General features: G+C 39.9%; 1 protein-coding gene across 1 annotated transcript in view; it reads right to left on the bottom strand.

Annotated features, from left to right (window-relative positions):
- Window positions 1-18,018, bottom strand: part of TULP4 (TUB like protein 4) — a gene marked incomplete in the record, with an annotated part of 1,525,147 nt that overhangs the window by 1,113,529 nt on the left and 393,600 nt on the right. The window contains 1 exon segment of the mRNA XM_044061979.1: window positions 16,349-16,477. Coding sequence (XP_043917914.1) covers window positions 16,349-16,477 — 129 coding nt within the window.

Below are 18,018 nucleotides of genomic sequence, written 5' to 3'. Positions count from 1 at the left end.
CATCCCAAAGGATACTATTATGCATTTCTTGGTATTCAGTTTTAGTCCATGACTCTGACATCAGCTGTTTGCCTGTGTCAGCCCTTCCTAGAGAACATTTGTGTTAGTTTGGGATTAAATGACCACTCCTAATTTGGAATCATCTGCAAATTTAGTCAGCCAGAGACCACTGACATTGGCCTTGACTTCAGAGAAGTAAATACCAAAAAGGAGCACTCCAAGGACCGATCCCTGAGGGACTTCACTTGTGACTGGCCTCTTTGTAGAGGTGGACTCCCCAATTCTAACTTCCTGGATCCTGGCTCTGATCTAGTTGGCTATTCACTGGGTGACATATGAGTTTGTTGTGAGTTTTGTCAACAATGCCTGAGTGGGGTATTGTGTCAAATGTCTTGGCCAGGTCAAGGTAGGCAGTGTGAACCACCTTGCCCTCATCCATTGCTTTGGTGACTTTCTCAAAGAAGTCTACCAGGTAGAGTAGGCATGACCAGATTTTGAAGAAATGAAACCGTGTTGGGTCCAGTGTTGGTCCAGTGTTTGGAGGCTTCCTATATTATTATTGATCATCTCCAGGATAATTCTTTCCATGGCTTTGCATATAGTGGGTCTGTAGTTTCCAGGGTCTGAAGATGACCCACCTTTGTGCAGTGGGATAACTGTTGTTGTTCTCCATTCATGAGGCATGAAGCCTGTTTGAAGGCTACAGTTAAACACCAATTCCAGAGGGCCTGATAGGTAATGTTTAATGCTATTTAGAAGGTATCCTGGGATACTGTCAGGGTCCACTGATGCAGTGTTCTTGTGGCAGCAGGGGGGAGTTGTATTTGATGGCATTTCCTGAGGTTAGGTTGAGGGGAAATAAGGGTAAAGTTGGAGCTGAATTTATCAGCCAGTAGATTTGTTATCTCTTCTGGCTCAGTATAACTGGATCCTTTTACAATGAGCTCTGCACACAATTGCCTTTAGATTTTTCTTAGCTTTGATTTGCTATCTCAGACGTACTTTCAGTTTGGCATTGCCTAAAAAAGGCACTATGGAGAGGACAATGTTTTAGCTAATATTCGAAAGCCTAGACGGAAGAAGTGCAGACAATCCTTGCCAAAGCAGCATTGCCTGTTGACTATCTCGTCCATGCTGACAAATACTGCTCCCCCTTAGAATGACACCAGAAACTAAGTCAGTTATTAAAGTCGGTCATCTTTTGTATGTATTGTGGCATCATCCTTAGAGAAGGTAAAATGCTGCTCAATGCTAGATTCATACCAACAAGGGACACACATTCCGAGAGCTCCATGATGTCTCTCTTCATATAGTGTAGGGAGGTATGTCTCAGGTCATTTGCAGCAACATGGACTATGACTGAGTCATACTGGTACTTGTGGTCCAAGGAGCTGAGTGCATGCTTAAAGTGGCGGATCTTAGTCCCGGATAAGGAAATGACCATGACTTTCTCCTTACTCAGCCTGGTGAGAGGGACATCAGTGTGTCTCACGATGGAGTTTCTAATGATCAGGATGCTGGATTGTGTGGTGACTTGCCTTATGGACTTAGAAATACAGGTTCCATGAGATGTGGCTGTATGTGTTGATGTGGGTGATGTTCTGAAAGACTGCATTTAAGTCTGCTGAGGGTATTTGTTATATGTACTTTCATCTAAGAGGTCTCTGGGGTTTAGAAAGGTTACATTCAAGTGTCCCTGCATATGTTAGTCTATATGTCTGCTTTGAATTGTGTGTACTACTGGCAACCTTACTGAGAGATTAGGGGACTTCCAAAATGGCTGCACACTGAGTAACAGCTTAATTCTAGTGCCCCCATTGTGAAAACAGAAATTTAGCAGAGAAAGTCAGTGGATCTAGATTTCTGGGTAAATTTCAGTAACTGGCTAGTAAGTGCACTGCCTGGATGCCTGGAAAAAAGAAATACAGAGGACCTGACAGAAAATCAGCTGCAAAGGTCAACAAAAAAAAACACCAACTAGGAAGAGTACTGAGTTGTTCAGCAAAAAGCAGTGCAAGCTCCAGGCGTGACTTCCAGTAACCTAGAGGGAAGTATAAGGCAACTGCATACACAGACCTGACTAAAATAAATGAAACACTGATGGAGTACATCAACACAAACAATAAAAGGGCGGAAAACACGAAAGAAGCTTTAAACAAATATTCAGATAAGGTAGTAAAACTGCAAAACTCAGAGGTCGAAATGAAGAAAAGGCTGGCTGAATATGAGATTGCACAATAAGAGATGTTTCAAAAATAACAGAATTAGAGGACAGAGCATGTAGGAAAACCCTGAGATTTTCTGCGTACCTGAGAAGCTGAAAGGAACAGACTGCATTAATTTCATGAAAGCACAAACAAGCAACTGCACTGGTACTCCACAACAGGAATTGTTAACTGAAAGGGCACATCACATCTATGTTTCAAACCTGGCTATGAGAAAACAACCTAGACCTTTAATAGTAAAGGTGCAATCTTACCAGCAGAAGGAGTTGATTCTGACAAAACTGGAGCAGAAGGACAAAGTACTAAAAGTGCGAGGCAGCAGAGTGTTTGTGGAGAATGACAACTCATTTGTACATCATGGCAGAAGAGAAGTAACTTTACTCCATTATTCGGGGAATACTGATAAGTAGGTGTGAGATTTAAACTGCTGCACCAAGCTATCTTCAAAATATTTTTCCCTGGACAAACAAAATCATTTTTTTGAATAATCATGTACAACAAAAAGTGAGCTGTGAAACAGAAGAAGATTATTATTCTTCTTGTTCTTCTGGTAATAAAGACCACAGAGAGACTGCGCCAGTGAAATCTTTTCCAATGTTTCAACGGAAATAGCTTGAAAGAGGGGAAAAAGCAGAAGAGTTGATTAGAAGAATTGAGAGTACATTGGAAATGAAGCAGACAGGGTGTGAGAGATGGAAATTAACAGGAACAGAACAAGAAAATCTGGAAATAATGGACTGTCTTGGACGTTGTTAAACTTGTAGGGGGCTCTAAAGCATATGCCCTACTTCATGCCATGAATGTTCTGAAAAATACTGAGAGGGGGAAGAGGAGGGAGAAAGTTAACTGCAAGTAAAACACATTTTTCTTAATAGTACTACTCGTATAGTGCATGATTTTATTTGTATATTAAAGTCATTTTCATTGAATTAAGACTAATGGGGATATTAATGTAAATAGGTGTTCCTGTTTTTTTCTTTCTCCTTGTTCAGTTTTAAGAAACGTAGGCACTGCAATGTAACAAAAAAAAGATCTGCTTAAAAATGCACGAGACAAGAAAAATTTGTGCCCTTTTTCTCATTTTTGCAATAAGAAATGAATGCGTTAAGGTCATTAGCTTAATCTAGTAACAACTTTTAAGAAAAAGCAAGTAAATGATAAAGAATATTGAACATAAATTGTTTTCTAGTAAAAACAGTTTTGGTCTGGTTCTCATGTCTCTAGCAGACAATCTGATAAGGAGAAATGGCTTGGAAAAAATGTTTTCTGAAAGCATTCAAGTATTTTCCAAACTGATAGAACTACAAAGATAAGACAAAACCAGACAGCACTTAATAGACTCACAGGATGTACCATGAATCTTAGTATGGCTAACCTTTCTTTTAGGTTAGCTGGAGTCTGAGTGTATGGCTGTCAGTTTGGAAAATGTGTTCCTATTAGGATGGTAAAACTTCAATATTAGAAGATGTACACAGTTTGTGTGTTGTTATTAAGCTAAAAGGTTTTAGGGGGATACTGGGTGCATGTGTGTATTTTTGTTTGAGGGTTTTTAATAAAACAAAAGGTTATGTAAGATGTGATATATGCTGAAATGGACATGACAAGAAATAACTGTATAAAAGATTTACCTGCCAAGCAGTACATGAATGTAACACAAAAGCTGAAACTAGACATTTAACAAAAACGTTATATATAAAAGGCGGGAATAGTAATTTCTCAAGAATATGATGCATTCTATAATGTATTTAAATGTTAATGGTCTCACACAATTACAAAAAGAAAGAATAGTGAAGTATATTAAGAAATGTAAAGTACAAACAGCTATGCTACAGCAGACACACTTAAAAAGAACTTCAACATGTAAATTTAATTAAAAAAGTTTTTTTTTAGGATGGTGATTCAGTGGAATACATTGGGCAAAGGAGGAAAGTAGTACTTATATTAATTGCAATAGGAGCTCCAACAGTAAGAGAATATTAAAAAAAGACAATAATGGCAAGGGGCTACTGGCAAGGGAGAAGGATTACACTGGCATGCATTTATATTCATAGGTGGGTACTAGGCTATCTGCCCAAAGGCATTTATAAGCCTAGCCAGAATGTGTTGGCTTTCGCCACCCCCTTAGATTAGTTCCCTGTGCCTCTGTCCAGCACAGCCACTGAAGTCATCCCCGAATTAAACTTTCTGTTTCCCATCCACTTGTCAAGGTTTCTTTTGAAGAGTGTTAGCGAGGAGCTCTGCCTAATGTAGATTGGGATCTTGTTCCAAAGCATGGGAAGTCTCTGGGACAGGAATCTATCCCTCCAGCACGTCTTATTTATTGTTGTGATAAGGTTTAGATCCCTAGAGTGTGTGGATTGAGGGGATAAGGTTTTCTTTAGGTGGAGCATGTCCATCAATTCTGGGTTGGACATGGCTTTGTATGTCAGGCAGAGATCACCTCTGAGTAGGCGGTATGCAACAGAGTACAACTGGAGTGTCTTCCGTCAAGCTGCATAGGGCATCTGTTTGAGGCCATTGATCCTCTTAGTGAGGTATGTCTGTGGTCTTTCCAGCTGTTGCAGGTGTCTTGCAAGGTACATCCCAAATGGGGCGCTGTACTCTAAGATGGGTCTGATGAGTGATGAATAGAGAGGCACAATGACCTCTTTTGATCTGGATGCAAACCCTTTTGTGATTAGGTTGGCCACGTAGAAGGATTTTCTAACCATTTTGGCAATGTGATTATCAAAGGTGAGATTGCTATCTACTTGGGTCCCCAGATCCCTTATTACGTCTTCCGCATTTAGGGGACTACCACCTATGTGGTAGTTTGTGCATACTTTGTTTTTTCCAAAGGGGATGACTATGCAATTTTGGCATTTAGCTTGAGGCCATGAGTTTGACACCAGGTATCCGTCTCAGTGAGACCCTTATGGAGGATGTCTGTGTCAGCCGGAGAGTCAATTATAGCCCCTAGTTTGCAGTCATCTGCGAACTTGGTCAGCCATAGTCCTCCTGTACTTGCCTGTTCCTCTGAGAAGTATATGCCGAACAGGAGGGGTCCTAGGACTGAGCCCTGGAGAACGCCACTTTTAACCGGTTTAGATTCAGACCTAGCTCCCACAACTCTCACCATGTGCGTTCTGTCTGTGAGCCAGTTGGCAACCTATGCTGTGACGTAGGGGTTTATGTTCAGGCTGGTGAGCTTGTCTATAATATCGAAATGGGGAATGGTGTTGAAGGCCGTAGCGAGGTCTAGGTAGGCTGTGTGTACCACCTTTCCCTCGTCTATAGCCTTGGTAACCATTTCAAAGAAGTCCACCAGGTTTAGGAGACATGATCTGCCCTTAACAAAGCCAAACTGGGTAGGGTCCAGTGTTTGGAGGTTCCCAATGTCTCTGTTAATGAGTTCCATGATGATGCACTCCATAGCCTTGCAGACCAAGCTAGTCAGGCTTATAGGGAAATAGTTCCCGGGGTCTGTTGTGGCTCCACCTTTGTGGAGCGGAATAACCGTTGCAGTGCGCCACTCTATGGGTATGTAGCCTATGGAAAGGCTGAGTTTGAACAGTGTGTTTAGGTGAGGGATTAGTTAGTCTTTGACCTCGTGTAGGACGCAGCCTGGGACACCGTCCGGTCCCATTGATGCTGTGTTTTTGGCTTTGGAGAGGGCTGTTTTAGCCCGAGTGTGATTTCAGGGACTCTACATTCTTTTGGTACAGTAATGGGCCCTTTTGGGGGTGAGAGGGGGGTGAAGTTTTTACTGAACCTGTCTGCTAGGATGTTGGTGATATCTGTTGGTTCAGTGTATTTTGTGCCATTCTGCTCTAACTCAGAGCAGATCTGAGCATTGCCACTTAGATTCTTGACATAGCTAAAGAATGCCTTGTGGTTATCTTTGGAGTCCTTGGCAATTTTTCTTTCAAAGCTCGCCCTGGATGATTTTATGAGGGATCGTAGTTTCTTGCCGATTCCCTTCTTGGAACTTTACTCTTTTCTGTACTACTTTCCTCCTTCTATTGTATAGCTTGTTTATGGCAGGAGTCCACCAGACTGGTTTCCTTTTCTTGGAGGAGTGAGTCTTGGTTTTGCTTGGGATTGCACGATCCATGCATTCTTGTAGCTACCTGTAGAATGCATTAGTAAAGGATTTTGCAGCTTGGACAGTGTTATCCTTCAGCATGGGGGCTTTGAAACTTTCCACCTCGGTCTTAAGTAACGTGAAGTTTGCTTTTGAAAAGTTTTTCATGGTGGCTTTCTTGTCCGGGGGTGGGGGTGGAATATGGATATCCAAAGTGATTTGTTTATGGTCAGATCTAACCAGCGACGGGGTGACCTCTGGTGTGGAACACCGGTCGCCCATGTTGGTGACGACCAGGTCCAATATGTTGTCACCTCTGGTGGGAATGTTGACCAGCTGAACCAGGGCATTTGAGTTTAAAAATTCTAGGAAAATCTGGGCAAGGGAGTTGGTACTGGAGTAGTTCTCCCAGTTAATGTTTGGGTAATTGAAATCACCAAATATTAGGGTGTTTGGTAGACCTTTATGTTTCCCGAAACGCAGAATGGGGGGTCCTGGGACATTGTGGGTGATCTGTAGTAAGCTACAATTTGAAATGCAGTTTTGCCCATTGTTAGTTGAACGTGGATGATCTCTGAAGCATCGTGCTGTGCCACTAACCTGGAGGTGTGGGTATCCTTGATGAATATGGATACGCCCTCGCCTTTTGTATTTCGGTTTGGGTTCTGTGGCTGAAATGTATGGTATAAGTTGTAGCCTGGTAGTGCTGGGGTGCTCTCTGGAGCCTTAAACCAGGTTTCTGTTACTGCACATATATCGATTTTCTCCATACTGAGGAGTGCCTCAAGTGCGTACATTTTGAGGTTTAGACTTCTGGCATTGAGTAGCATTACCCTCAGTTTTTTGTTACTTGTGCTATTTATGGCGGTGGGTTTGTCTTTTGAGCCTTGCCTAAAAAAGGCACTATGGGGGTGGCAAGAGCCTTAGCAAGTATTCGAAAGCCTAAGGGTGACAGGTGCAAGCCAGCTCTAGCGAAGCAGCGTGGCTTGTCGAGCATGTCATCCCAAGCAGACAGACACTGGATCCCCTTTGAATGACACCAGAAACTTAGCCAATTGCTGAAATTGAGAATTTTTTCTTTATACCGTGGTATCATTCTTGGTGAGGGCAGGATGCTACTCAGGGTCAGGGTTATACCTGCCTGGGCTACATGATCAGAGAACTCTTCCATGTCTCTTTTCATGTAGTCCAGGGAGGTACGGCTCAGGTCATTCACACCAACATGGACAATGACAGAGTCATACTTGTTCTTGTTCTGGAGTGACCTGAGTGCTTGTGCTATGTGGCGGATCCTGGCACCCGACAGGCAGCTAACAGCAACCTTCTCCTTATTCAGCCTAGTGAGTGGGACGTCAGTGTGCCTGACTATAAGGTCACCTATTACTAGTATGTTGGGTACGTTATTTTGTCTTAAGGGCTGTGACTGCATGGCACACTGGTTTTGTGAAGTATGTGTTTCATGGTTTGTGTTGGGGGGTGGAGGTTGCTTGGATGTTTGCTTTGGAGGTTTCTGTTGGTTTTGCAGATTTTTATTTAGAGCGTCCGAGTATGTTTCCATGTATTTATAGGTGTTTTTTCCTGGTGCTGGTTTAATGCGTCTATGTAAGACTGGTGGTGTGAGGAAAGTATTTCCCTTCTCCTCTTGACTGCCTGATCCAGTCTTGGTTTGAGAGATCTTAGCCCCTAGTTTGCTATTATATTATTTGCTATAGCTATTATTCCATTGTAAACTGCTACAATGGAGCTTAAGGAAATTCTGTGAGAAATAATCATCTTTCAGCAAGAAATATTACATCTAGGTGGGGACTGGGATTTAATTTGCAACAGTGAAGATGTGTCTGGGGGGCCCAGAAGGGAGAATATAACAAAGGAAGGTAGATTTTTGAAGAAATGTATGAAAACATTTGGCATGAGATATGTGAATTCAGTACTAGGAGTTTGGAGTGAATTTACATATTATTCCCCAAGATACAAAAACTGGGCTAGGCTAGACAGATGTTACATTTCACAGGAGCATGTTCATTTAACTGAAAATCCTGATATGTACCCAATAACCACTTCAGATGATTTGCCAATGGTAACTAAAATACTAAAAAAAACCACTTTCCACGAGAAACTAGTAAAACAAAACACTGAAACAGTTGTGAGATTCCAAAAGTAGTTGAAGATACTGTACAAACAGGTCAATGACCATTCGATAACCACCAGGCTGAAACGGACAGTTAAAATTAGAACCACAAATTTATTTATTTTTCCTTGAAGCGCTTTTCGTCTGTTTCATAAGCAGACTTCTTCAGAATACATTAATAATCCAACCTCTTACTTTTTAAAAAAACCTAAATTGGTCATCAGCTGTGTAGCTGATTGTTAATTAAAAACCTTAAAGGCAAAAGACTCACTTAATACAAAGAAATCAGTTGTCAGTAAATTTGACAGTGCACATGTACTATACTCAAAGTTGACGTATTGTTTAACACGTTTAAATACTTGAGTTACATGTGAACCTAAAGAAAAATCACTGAGTTGTGTGTTAAAGTTAGTGTTAAGGTGCATATTAGCGAACAAAAAGCAGAACATATGAATAGTTAAAAAACCAAACCTCATAAAAAATGAATACATACAAATACACAGATCTCAACTAATAAAATGAAGTATGTTTAACAATTGTTCAACTAAGTATTCAGAAGGTGTGGAAACTTTTTATCTTTTTATGTAACCACCTGAGAATGCATTACGAATTGGGTTTCCACACCTTCTGAATACTTAGTTGAACAATTGTTAAACATACTTCATTTTATTAGTTGAGATCTGTGTATTTGTATGTATTCATTTTTTATGAGGTTTGGTTTTTTAACTATTCATATGTTCTGCTTTTTGTTCGCTAATATGCACCTTAACACTAACTTTAACACACAACTCAGTGATTTTTCTTTAGGTTCACATGTAACTCAAGTATTTAAACATGTGTTAAACAATACGTCAACTTTGAGTATAGTACATGTGCACTGTCAAATTTACTGACAACTGATTTCTTTGTATTAAGTGAGTCTTTTGCCTTTAAGGTTTTTAATTAACAATCAGCTACACAGCTGATGACCAATTTAGGTTTTTTTTAAAAAGTAGGAGGTTGGATTATTAATGTATTCTGAAGAAGTCTGCTTATGAAGCAGACGAAAAGCGCTTCAAGGAAAAATAAATAAATTTGTGGTTCTAATTTTAACTGTCCGTTTCAGCCTGGTGGTTATCGAATGGTCATTGACCTGTTTGTACAGTATCTTCAACTACTTTTGGAATCTCACAACTGTTTCAGTGTTTTGTTTTACAACTAAAATACTAACACAAGGCAATGAAATAAAAATGAGACACTGGCGCTTTCCCCACCTATCTGTTGTAAAGAGAGGAATTTAAGGAATGGGTAGTGAACATTATTCAAGAGCTACTAATGAAGATATAAATTTCTTCTGAAAATATAGACAGGGAGTGGGATAAAATTAAAGCAGAGGTTAAAAATAGGATGGAAATAAAAGAAAGGGAGATACAGTAAAGAAGTAACAAAAAAAGTTTAAATGGACTGACAAATGTTTAGCATTGCAAAATGGGGGGAATCTCAAAGTACAAGAAGAGGAGCAACTGCAGAATGCTAAACAGAAAACACAATATGCATGAGTTTTGAAAGATTGCTATTAAGTAACTATTTTTTGATAACTCTAGAGCACAAAATCTTTTAGCACAATGCCTCAGGCAACAGAAAGCAGAAAGGGCTGTCAATAACCTTAGGCAGCCTACAACAAGGAAGATAACAAGGAATCCTGTAGAAGTATTACAAGTATTTTGGAAATTCAAGGAAGATAAGAAGGGATCCTGTAGAAATATTACAAGTATTTTGGAAAGTCTATGAAAGTCTGTATAAAGCATAGAAATATGGAAATCAAGAGTAGGCACAAATGGAAATATTTATGGAAGAATTAAATATGCCAAGGTTAGAGGTAGAGGAGGGTCAGTTATTAGCAGTTAGGATAGGAGGAAATGGAAATGGTGATGTATAACCAATCACAGGAACATCTCCAGAAATACAGGGTATTCCTGTGGAAATTTAGAAGCTAGGAGGGAAAAATGATGAAGATCTGCAAGGTTTTGTTTAACAGTATTTCAAGAGGAAAAGTACCAACATCCTGGAAGAAAGTGGTGGTAGCTGTAATACCCAAGGAGGGTAAAGATATATTAGATCCAGCTTCATACAGACCTTCTTCGATACTAAACCATGATTATAAAGTTTTCATGTCTATAATGGCTAAAGACATGGCAAAAGTGATGCCAAAATTGATAGAAATAGATCAATGTGGTTTTGTGGAGGGGAGGTAAACGTGTGACATTAACAGAACATTGATTATCCAGAGGGAAGCAGAATGCAAGGAAGTACCACTGCTGTTGGTAGGTCTTGAAGCAGAGAAAGCATTTGACAGAGTAAGCTGGGACTTTATGAGTAGACCACATTTGCATTCCCTAATAAAATTATAAGTCTGAATAGGAGAATATATGAGTGATCAGAGGTGAAAATTAAAGCTGTTCTCTAATAATATCTGCTTGAGCTGAGGAAGAAAGCAGGGGTATCCTCTCTCCCCTTTGTTACTTGCATTATGTACAGAGCCATTAGCAAAGAAAATAAGGGACTCAGAAATTCAAGGATATAACTGGTGTGGTAGACAAGAAAAGCTGGCTCTATTTGAAGATTACATTTTACACCTGACAAAACCAGAAAGGGACATTAAAGTGCCGTGGAACATAATGAGACAGTTTCAAACCTTTTTGGGATATAAAATTAATAAAGCTAAAACAAAGGCAATAGCAGTAAATTATGGACCCACATATGAATTGGTTCGGCAATGTCCATAATTACGGGGACAGGATAAAATGAAGTATTTAGGAGTATGGATTAAAAATTATTCTGATGTGGGAAGAGACTACACAAAAGATAAAAACTGAGAAAATGGAAGCTCCATTATATGGATATCGATAGCAAGATACAAGCAGTTAAACTTTTTTTCAGTCCCTTTAGTCTTATACATAGGTCAAGCATATTTTATCAAGCAGAGAAGAAGTTGTGGATAGCAATAAAGAGATGACGGATTTTATCTGGAAGGGAAAGATGGCGAGAGTCAAGTGGGATAAGCTCATTCTTCCAACAGAACAGGGCGGATTGGGAATACCTGATTTGAAGGGTTATTTCAGAGCAACACAGTAAGGCTCCTATACATAGCACAAGCAAAAAGCTATAATGCAAAGTGGAAAGAGATGATGAAACAAGCGGGGAAGCTTAAGAAACAAGGAGAGAATGGTATTTTGGATGAACATCTTTATAATATTCTGTATGATTATTGTTATTCTCCTTATTCATAAAGTAGCAGAACATATTCTAAGAACTAAGCCAACACGGGAATGGAGAAAGGAGATTCTACCAATAGGGATGACTGCAATTAGGGATATGCAATTAGGCTTACAGATATAGGCAAGAGGGGGCTGGAATTTATTAGAGAAAATTACAAAAGAACCAAGGTATTGGGAGCAAATAACTACAGAGAGAAAGGTAATAAAATAGGAAGATGCCAAGATTATTTTGACTGCAAGTTACAGATTGCCTTCCCTATCGAGAATTGATAGAGTACAGGCAAAGAAATAGGGAGGGGTCTTAAAAGACCAGCACTGGTAGTGTTCTTGGAAGAATCTAGAACAGAAGTTGCCATTAAGAAAGGAATAATTAGTACAGCATATAAAATATTGCATGAGAACTATAAGAATCAATCAGAGGAGGTCAGAAAGGATTGGAAAGAGAGACTGGATAAGCAATTCACAAAGAAACAATAGGGGCCTATATGTATGTCTCCCAAAAACGCAACAAAGTCTAGAAGACAGGATCTTTGCTTGGAAGTGTATACATTGGTATTTTTATACCCAGAGTAGACTCCAGAGAAGTTTACCTCAGGTAGACTGCAAATGTTAAAGGTACAATGGGGAAGAAAGAGGCAACTGTGAACAAATTAGACTTTAAAGATTCCCTGCAGACTGCTCTGTTTGAGACGCTGGGAGAGCAAATTGATGTGAATAAGGAAATGATTTTCTTGAGCTATGAAACAGAATAGGAATTGCCTAGAGATAGTAAGGCCTTGTTGAGTCCAATTTTGCTGGCTGCCAAAAAAGCAATTACTAGAAAATGGAAATCAAACTCTTAAACAACTTTACTAGAAGCAGTGATGATAGTATCAGAGATAAAAAAATGGAGTTGGGATCTTTAGACAAGGGTAGGAGAAAATTACAAAAGAAAAATTGGGAAGTGCAGGATCAATTCACGCAGAGGAGGAATGAGGTCTAAAAGAAGGCAGGATTTGAATGAGCTATGTAATGGCTGACTGACAATGACTGGATATATTATAAGTGATGTACAATGTTTGCAGCTACAGTTCTGTCGGCATGGTTTGTAATGTATAATGTTTGCAACTCATAGTGTGTCAGTATGGTTTATTTTCATTTATATAAAATGCAATATTGCCTATGTTGTACATAACTTAATAAAGATGTTTCTTATTTAAACAAAAAATCTTTTACTTTAGGAGTACTTTTATGTGACAGCTTTGCCTGCAGTGACATTATGTAGATCTCTCTCATACCATATCATTTTGTTTGAGAATTAACTGGTTGTCAGTAAACATGAGGCAATTTATACATTGCCTCAGGATGCCCATATCCAACAAGCTGGTAATGGAGATAGTGGGAAAAGTTCATATCCATGGCAACAGACTTTTTCTTACTGATTAGACAGTTGGACTGAGAATACAAAGCAATGTCAGGAGTATCTGGTTTGCAACTCTGGTGACAGTGCTTGTCACTGCAAACTAGCTGTCCTGTGTGCAACTAGGTATTGGTGAAATTTCAATCATGCTTTTACAGGAAAAATGTCACTCAAAGTGGCTGTGTCTATACAGGGCACTGCCAAACACTTGACGGAAAACTAATAAGCAGACCCTGAAAATTTACGGATGAAGTATTTAGGCAGATATTCTGAAGTTGGAAACAAATCAAGAAGTACTTACTGAAAAGAAAGAATTAGCTTGTCAAGAATGATAAATTGAGGGAAGTCACATGAATGGCTACTACTAGTGCTGGTCTCATCACAGCTGTACTCTGCTGGGATACAGTGCTCCTTTGCCTCTTCTGTCACCAGAAGTAAAACATTAGTACCAATCCCAAGATGAGACGTAGGCCACAGCCTGTTTGGTGAACCACAGCCTTGTCCCAGATGATGCAAGGTTATGTAGGCTTTTTGTAGCCTTTTCCTGGTAGATGCCTTGAATAGCAACCAGACCAAATCAGGAACGTCAAGCACAAATAGTCACTGCCCAACTAGAAACGGTCAGGAATCAATGTGCTCTGCTCCTACCCCCACCAGAGAAGAATACAAGCAGAAATTCCAAGCTGTCACCTATGAAGCAGTTATTAGGCCTTCCAGTGATCATCAGTCTTAAGGAAATAATGTATCTGTGCTCCTTTTCATACCAGGAGAAAACAGGGGTACTAATTCCAAGATGACTACGGAGAGGCAGAATGTGGGCTCTCCAATAATTGCTGGTCTTGCAATAGCTACTGCAGATTTTAAAGGTGAGATGTAAAAAAAATGGGTTAATATCTTAAGTATTGCAGTGTGCACTAAGCAGTTAGGTAACCTAAGCTTTGTCTAAGTGGAGGGCCACTAATTTTAAAAGAGCAAGACAGATTGAAAGGGGGTGGGCACTTTGTATTCTGGTTCTATGGAATACAGAGGGGATGGCTAATAAATTTAAATAGTTGAAGGGGAGTGATTTCACAAAATGATAACTTTGTGCTTACTCACAACAGCCAATGAAAAGGAAGAGGGAAGGAGATATGTGGTCAAATTAACATAAGGGGCAGGCAAGTTGAAAGACGGTTTTGTTTAAGAACACAACAGCATCAGGTTGGGGAAAAACTTTCTGAATGATTCACGAGATACAGCTGTGGTCTTTTCCCTAGTTTTAATATGCAATTAAAAGCAGAACACAATTAAAACACAGTGTTAAAAAATAAAAAAAGAATCACAGTATGTAGAACAAGACATGGCAATAAAGTAATACAAAATACAAAAAAGCAAACTAACCTTTCCCTCGCAAGTTGTGGCAGAGTCTGGGCGAGCTTTTCCAGTAAAGCCAACTTTTCCCTCACAGCAAGTTGTAGCAGAGTCTGGGTGAGTCCATCAGAAGCTCCAGATATGAGGGGGGACAGTGCATTTATGCCCTTAATTTGACCAACAGATTTACTGGAAAAGCAAACATACCAAAAAAAGGAGTTGCTATTTTCCAAAATATGGCAAAATATATATATATATATATATATATATATATATATATATATATGGAAAACAGGGGAAATCCAGAGTTTGGTACAGAATGACTACTCCAGTTATACCAGGCAGAAAAGAACACACATTCCTTCAGTAAGGGACTACAGAGAAGCAGGACTGAGATTCAAACTGCTGCATAAAGCCATTTTGAAGACTTTCTTACCAAGCGGAATTAAAAATTTCCCTGGAGGCTGAACAAGCCCTAAAGAAATAAAGTATATGAAACAAAGTAAGAATCAGCCACCAGAAAGGAAAAACTCAGATTGATCTTCAGAAAGTAAGACTGCCGTCACTGGTGGGGAGGATGGAAATTTACCAGTTAAACTCTTTCCAATCACGAAAAAGCATTGAATCAGCAGATGGAAGCACAAACTGACTAAAAGAATTAGGAACAGCCTCTTTACTGGCATGTAATCCACTTCCAAGCCACATTCCATCAGTAAGCCAATATTCACTGTAGAAAGCAACAGGGCTGCCTCAGGTAGCACAGTAACCTAGGCTGAGTAATGATACTATCCAGCTAGTAGCTTACTGACCCATAGCTGCTAAGCTTTAAGGTGGGTGAAAAAAGCAGTGATCAACAGGGGTGCAAATACCACTCTCACTGCTAGTATGGGTAACCTGGTGTAGGTCAGAGGAGACTGGGTCCTCAACCCACTCAGCACCAGTAAATATCCATGTCCCTCATTTTGCCAACATGAGTCAATATGGCCATATTTTTTTACACCACCAACTGGCTAGCCATGTCATGGTGCATAGCTAGTGGTTCACGTTCTCCTAGCCATAGGACAGTGTGCAACACAGCTGATGCCTAAAGTGGTTGGACCACATGACTCTTGTTTTGACAGACACCACCTACAGTCTGTGCTGCTGCTCATGATACCATTCATTTTTGGTTGTATTCTTTTGGTAGACCTGTTAACTTCAACTGGGAGGCCTGAGTTTGAACCCGGCCTTTTGTCCTTGAGGTAGAAACAACCACCATGCTTTTGTGAGGGAGAAGAGACCCCACATAGACTCAGGAAGAATATGCAACCTATATACACAACAGAGGCCAGAATTCAGAATGGAAACCATCCTGGTTATGTCAAGTGACAATCTTAACAATTTACAAGTCAAACGATGTCTATGTAATTGTTATAAGTAACACAATTTTTGGCAACAAATGTCACTAGCATCAACCAGTCAATCAATCCTATACTTGGAAGCCACTCAAAAAGGAAGTTCTACTTGTTAAATGCATCTGAACTGGCATCATATAAGCAAAAGGAAGTCCTTTGAGTGCAACATTCCAGCTACAGAAACAGAAAGCTTTAAATAACTTTTCACTGCAGTGTGGTTTGTTCAAGGTCATTATTGGCATAGGAATGTCATATTCTCCCTTGTAACCGCTGCTCAGAGGACAAGTATTAACTTGTAAAGCTTTAACACTCGATCACATCATGTTACTATTATGCACATGTTCACCTGACAATTTTTTTTTGAGGGCCATACTTTTGACCTAGGTCAGACCAAAAAAATGTGCTGCCTATGAGCAAGTAAATTTTAACTTTTTCCATATTTAAGAGAAAAAAAAAACAGTAGGTGAATGAATACGTTAATGTTCAAGTCAACTGTGAAAATTACAAAGTTCTAGTGATATTAACAGCCTACCTGTGCCCCTCTGTCATTCACCAGTTCTACCGACCATCTACCTTCATACTGGATCCAGACAAAGATACCTCCATCTGCATCGCATGTTGCCAGTTTCTGAAATGGCTCATTCCACCGTACTAATACCACCTAGATATACATACAGTGCGTTAGTAAAGCAGGGTACAAATAGCATGAAAAATGAGCATCATCTGAAGACTATGTCAAAAACTCAGTCACAAGGAATTAAGCATACTTACAATCAGAAAAATTACCATCCAAGTTAGAAAGTCAAACAGCAAGTAATAAGTTATGTCTTACCATAACGTTCCACCTGTGCTGTTGATCTTCCTTCATTCATTACTGAAGGGTTATCGGTTCTATCCTCTTAACCAAGCCGGCCTTATACCAAGTTTGCATCATCCAAAAACTCTTGAGTCAAGATCCTTCCGACAATGCTCTGCTCCCTGTTACCTCAGATCGAGTTTGTAAGTTGACAGACAAAAGCAGAGGCTACCTCTGGTCATAATAGACCTAGAAGAATGGAAGAAGAACCATATGAAATCCACCAGGAACCTCCGGAGGGGGACAGAGGGTGGGCAGTAATGAATGAACGAAGATCAACAACACAGATGGAACGTTATGGAAAGACATCACTTCTTAATCTGATGTTGTTAATCTTCGTTCATTCTTTACTGATGGGACAGAGTCCCCAGCTACCTATATCCCTGGGCGGCCCTCATGGAAGGACATTCCTGAGCACCATGGAACCAAAAGAAGCTCTTCCTCTGGAGGCCAAATCCAATTTGGAATGAAGAATAAAGGTATGGGGGGTTGGCCCAAGTCGCAGCTGAGCAAATGTCATTGAGGGAAGCCCTAGCATGGAAAGCTGCTGAAGTTGCCATTGACCTTGTAGAATGGGCTTTCAATTTGTGAGGCAAGGTGATGATATTCTTGTTGTAAATGAAGGTAATGCAACTTCTCAACCATGACTCTAATCTAACTTTAGAAACAGGACGACCTAGTCTTGGTCCAGAAAAAGCCAGAAATAATTGGTCTGATTTACGGGTAGATTTTGTTCTGTCCAAATAAAAACGGATTTGCCTGTGAACATCTACGGAGTGCAGGCTATACTCTCACTTGTTAAAATGATTAGGAAAAAAATACTGGGAGGTCAATAGACTGGCTGATAGACCGCTCTGACACCACTTTCAGTAAGGAGGAGGAATTAGTTCTCAGTGAGACTCTATCCTTATGGAAAATAAGGTAGAGACGTTTGATGCATAAGGCAATGTGATCGCAACCAGAAACAAGGTTTTCCAAGACAGGTACTTTAAATCACATGAAGATGCAGGTTCAAAGGGGGTGCTGTTAGGGCTTGCAAAACCAAAGCCAGGTCCCAAGGTTGTACTGGTTCTCTAAAGGGAGGTTTTAGGTGAAAAACGCCCTTCAAGAAAGTCTTACAGAGTCTGTGTGACATGAGTGAAGAGTCCTGGAAGCCAATGTGGAAATTAGAAATGGCAGCTAAATGAACATGAACAGTAGAGGCTGATACCCCAGATTGAAAGAGATCTAATAAATAATCTAATACCACGAAACTGGGGCTGACAAGGGGTCCAATTGTTTGTTCACTGTCCATAGGGTAATTCTTTTCCATTTGCTGAGATAGTTAGGCTGGTGGATGATTTATG

The sequence above is a fragment of the Protopterus annectens genome, chromosome 1.part0, assembly GCF_019279795.1.
Source record: "Protopterus annectens isolate FY-2018-M chromosome 1.part0, PAN1.0, whole genome shotgun sequence".
Taxonomy (NCBI): Eukaryota; Metazoa; Chordata; order Ceratodontiformes; family Protopteridae; genus Protopterus; species Protopterus annectens.
This window is presented reverse-complemented; position numbering and strand designations above follow the sequence as displayed.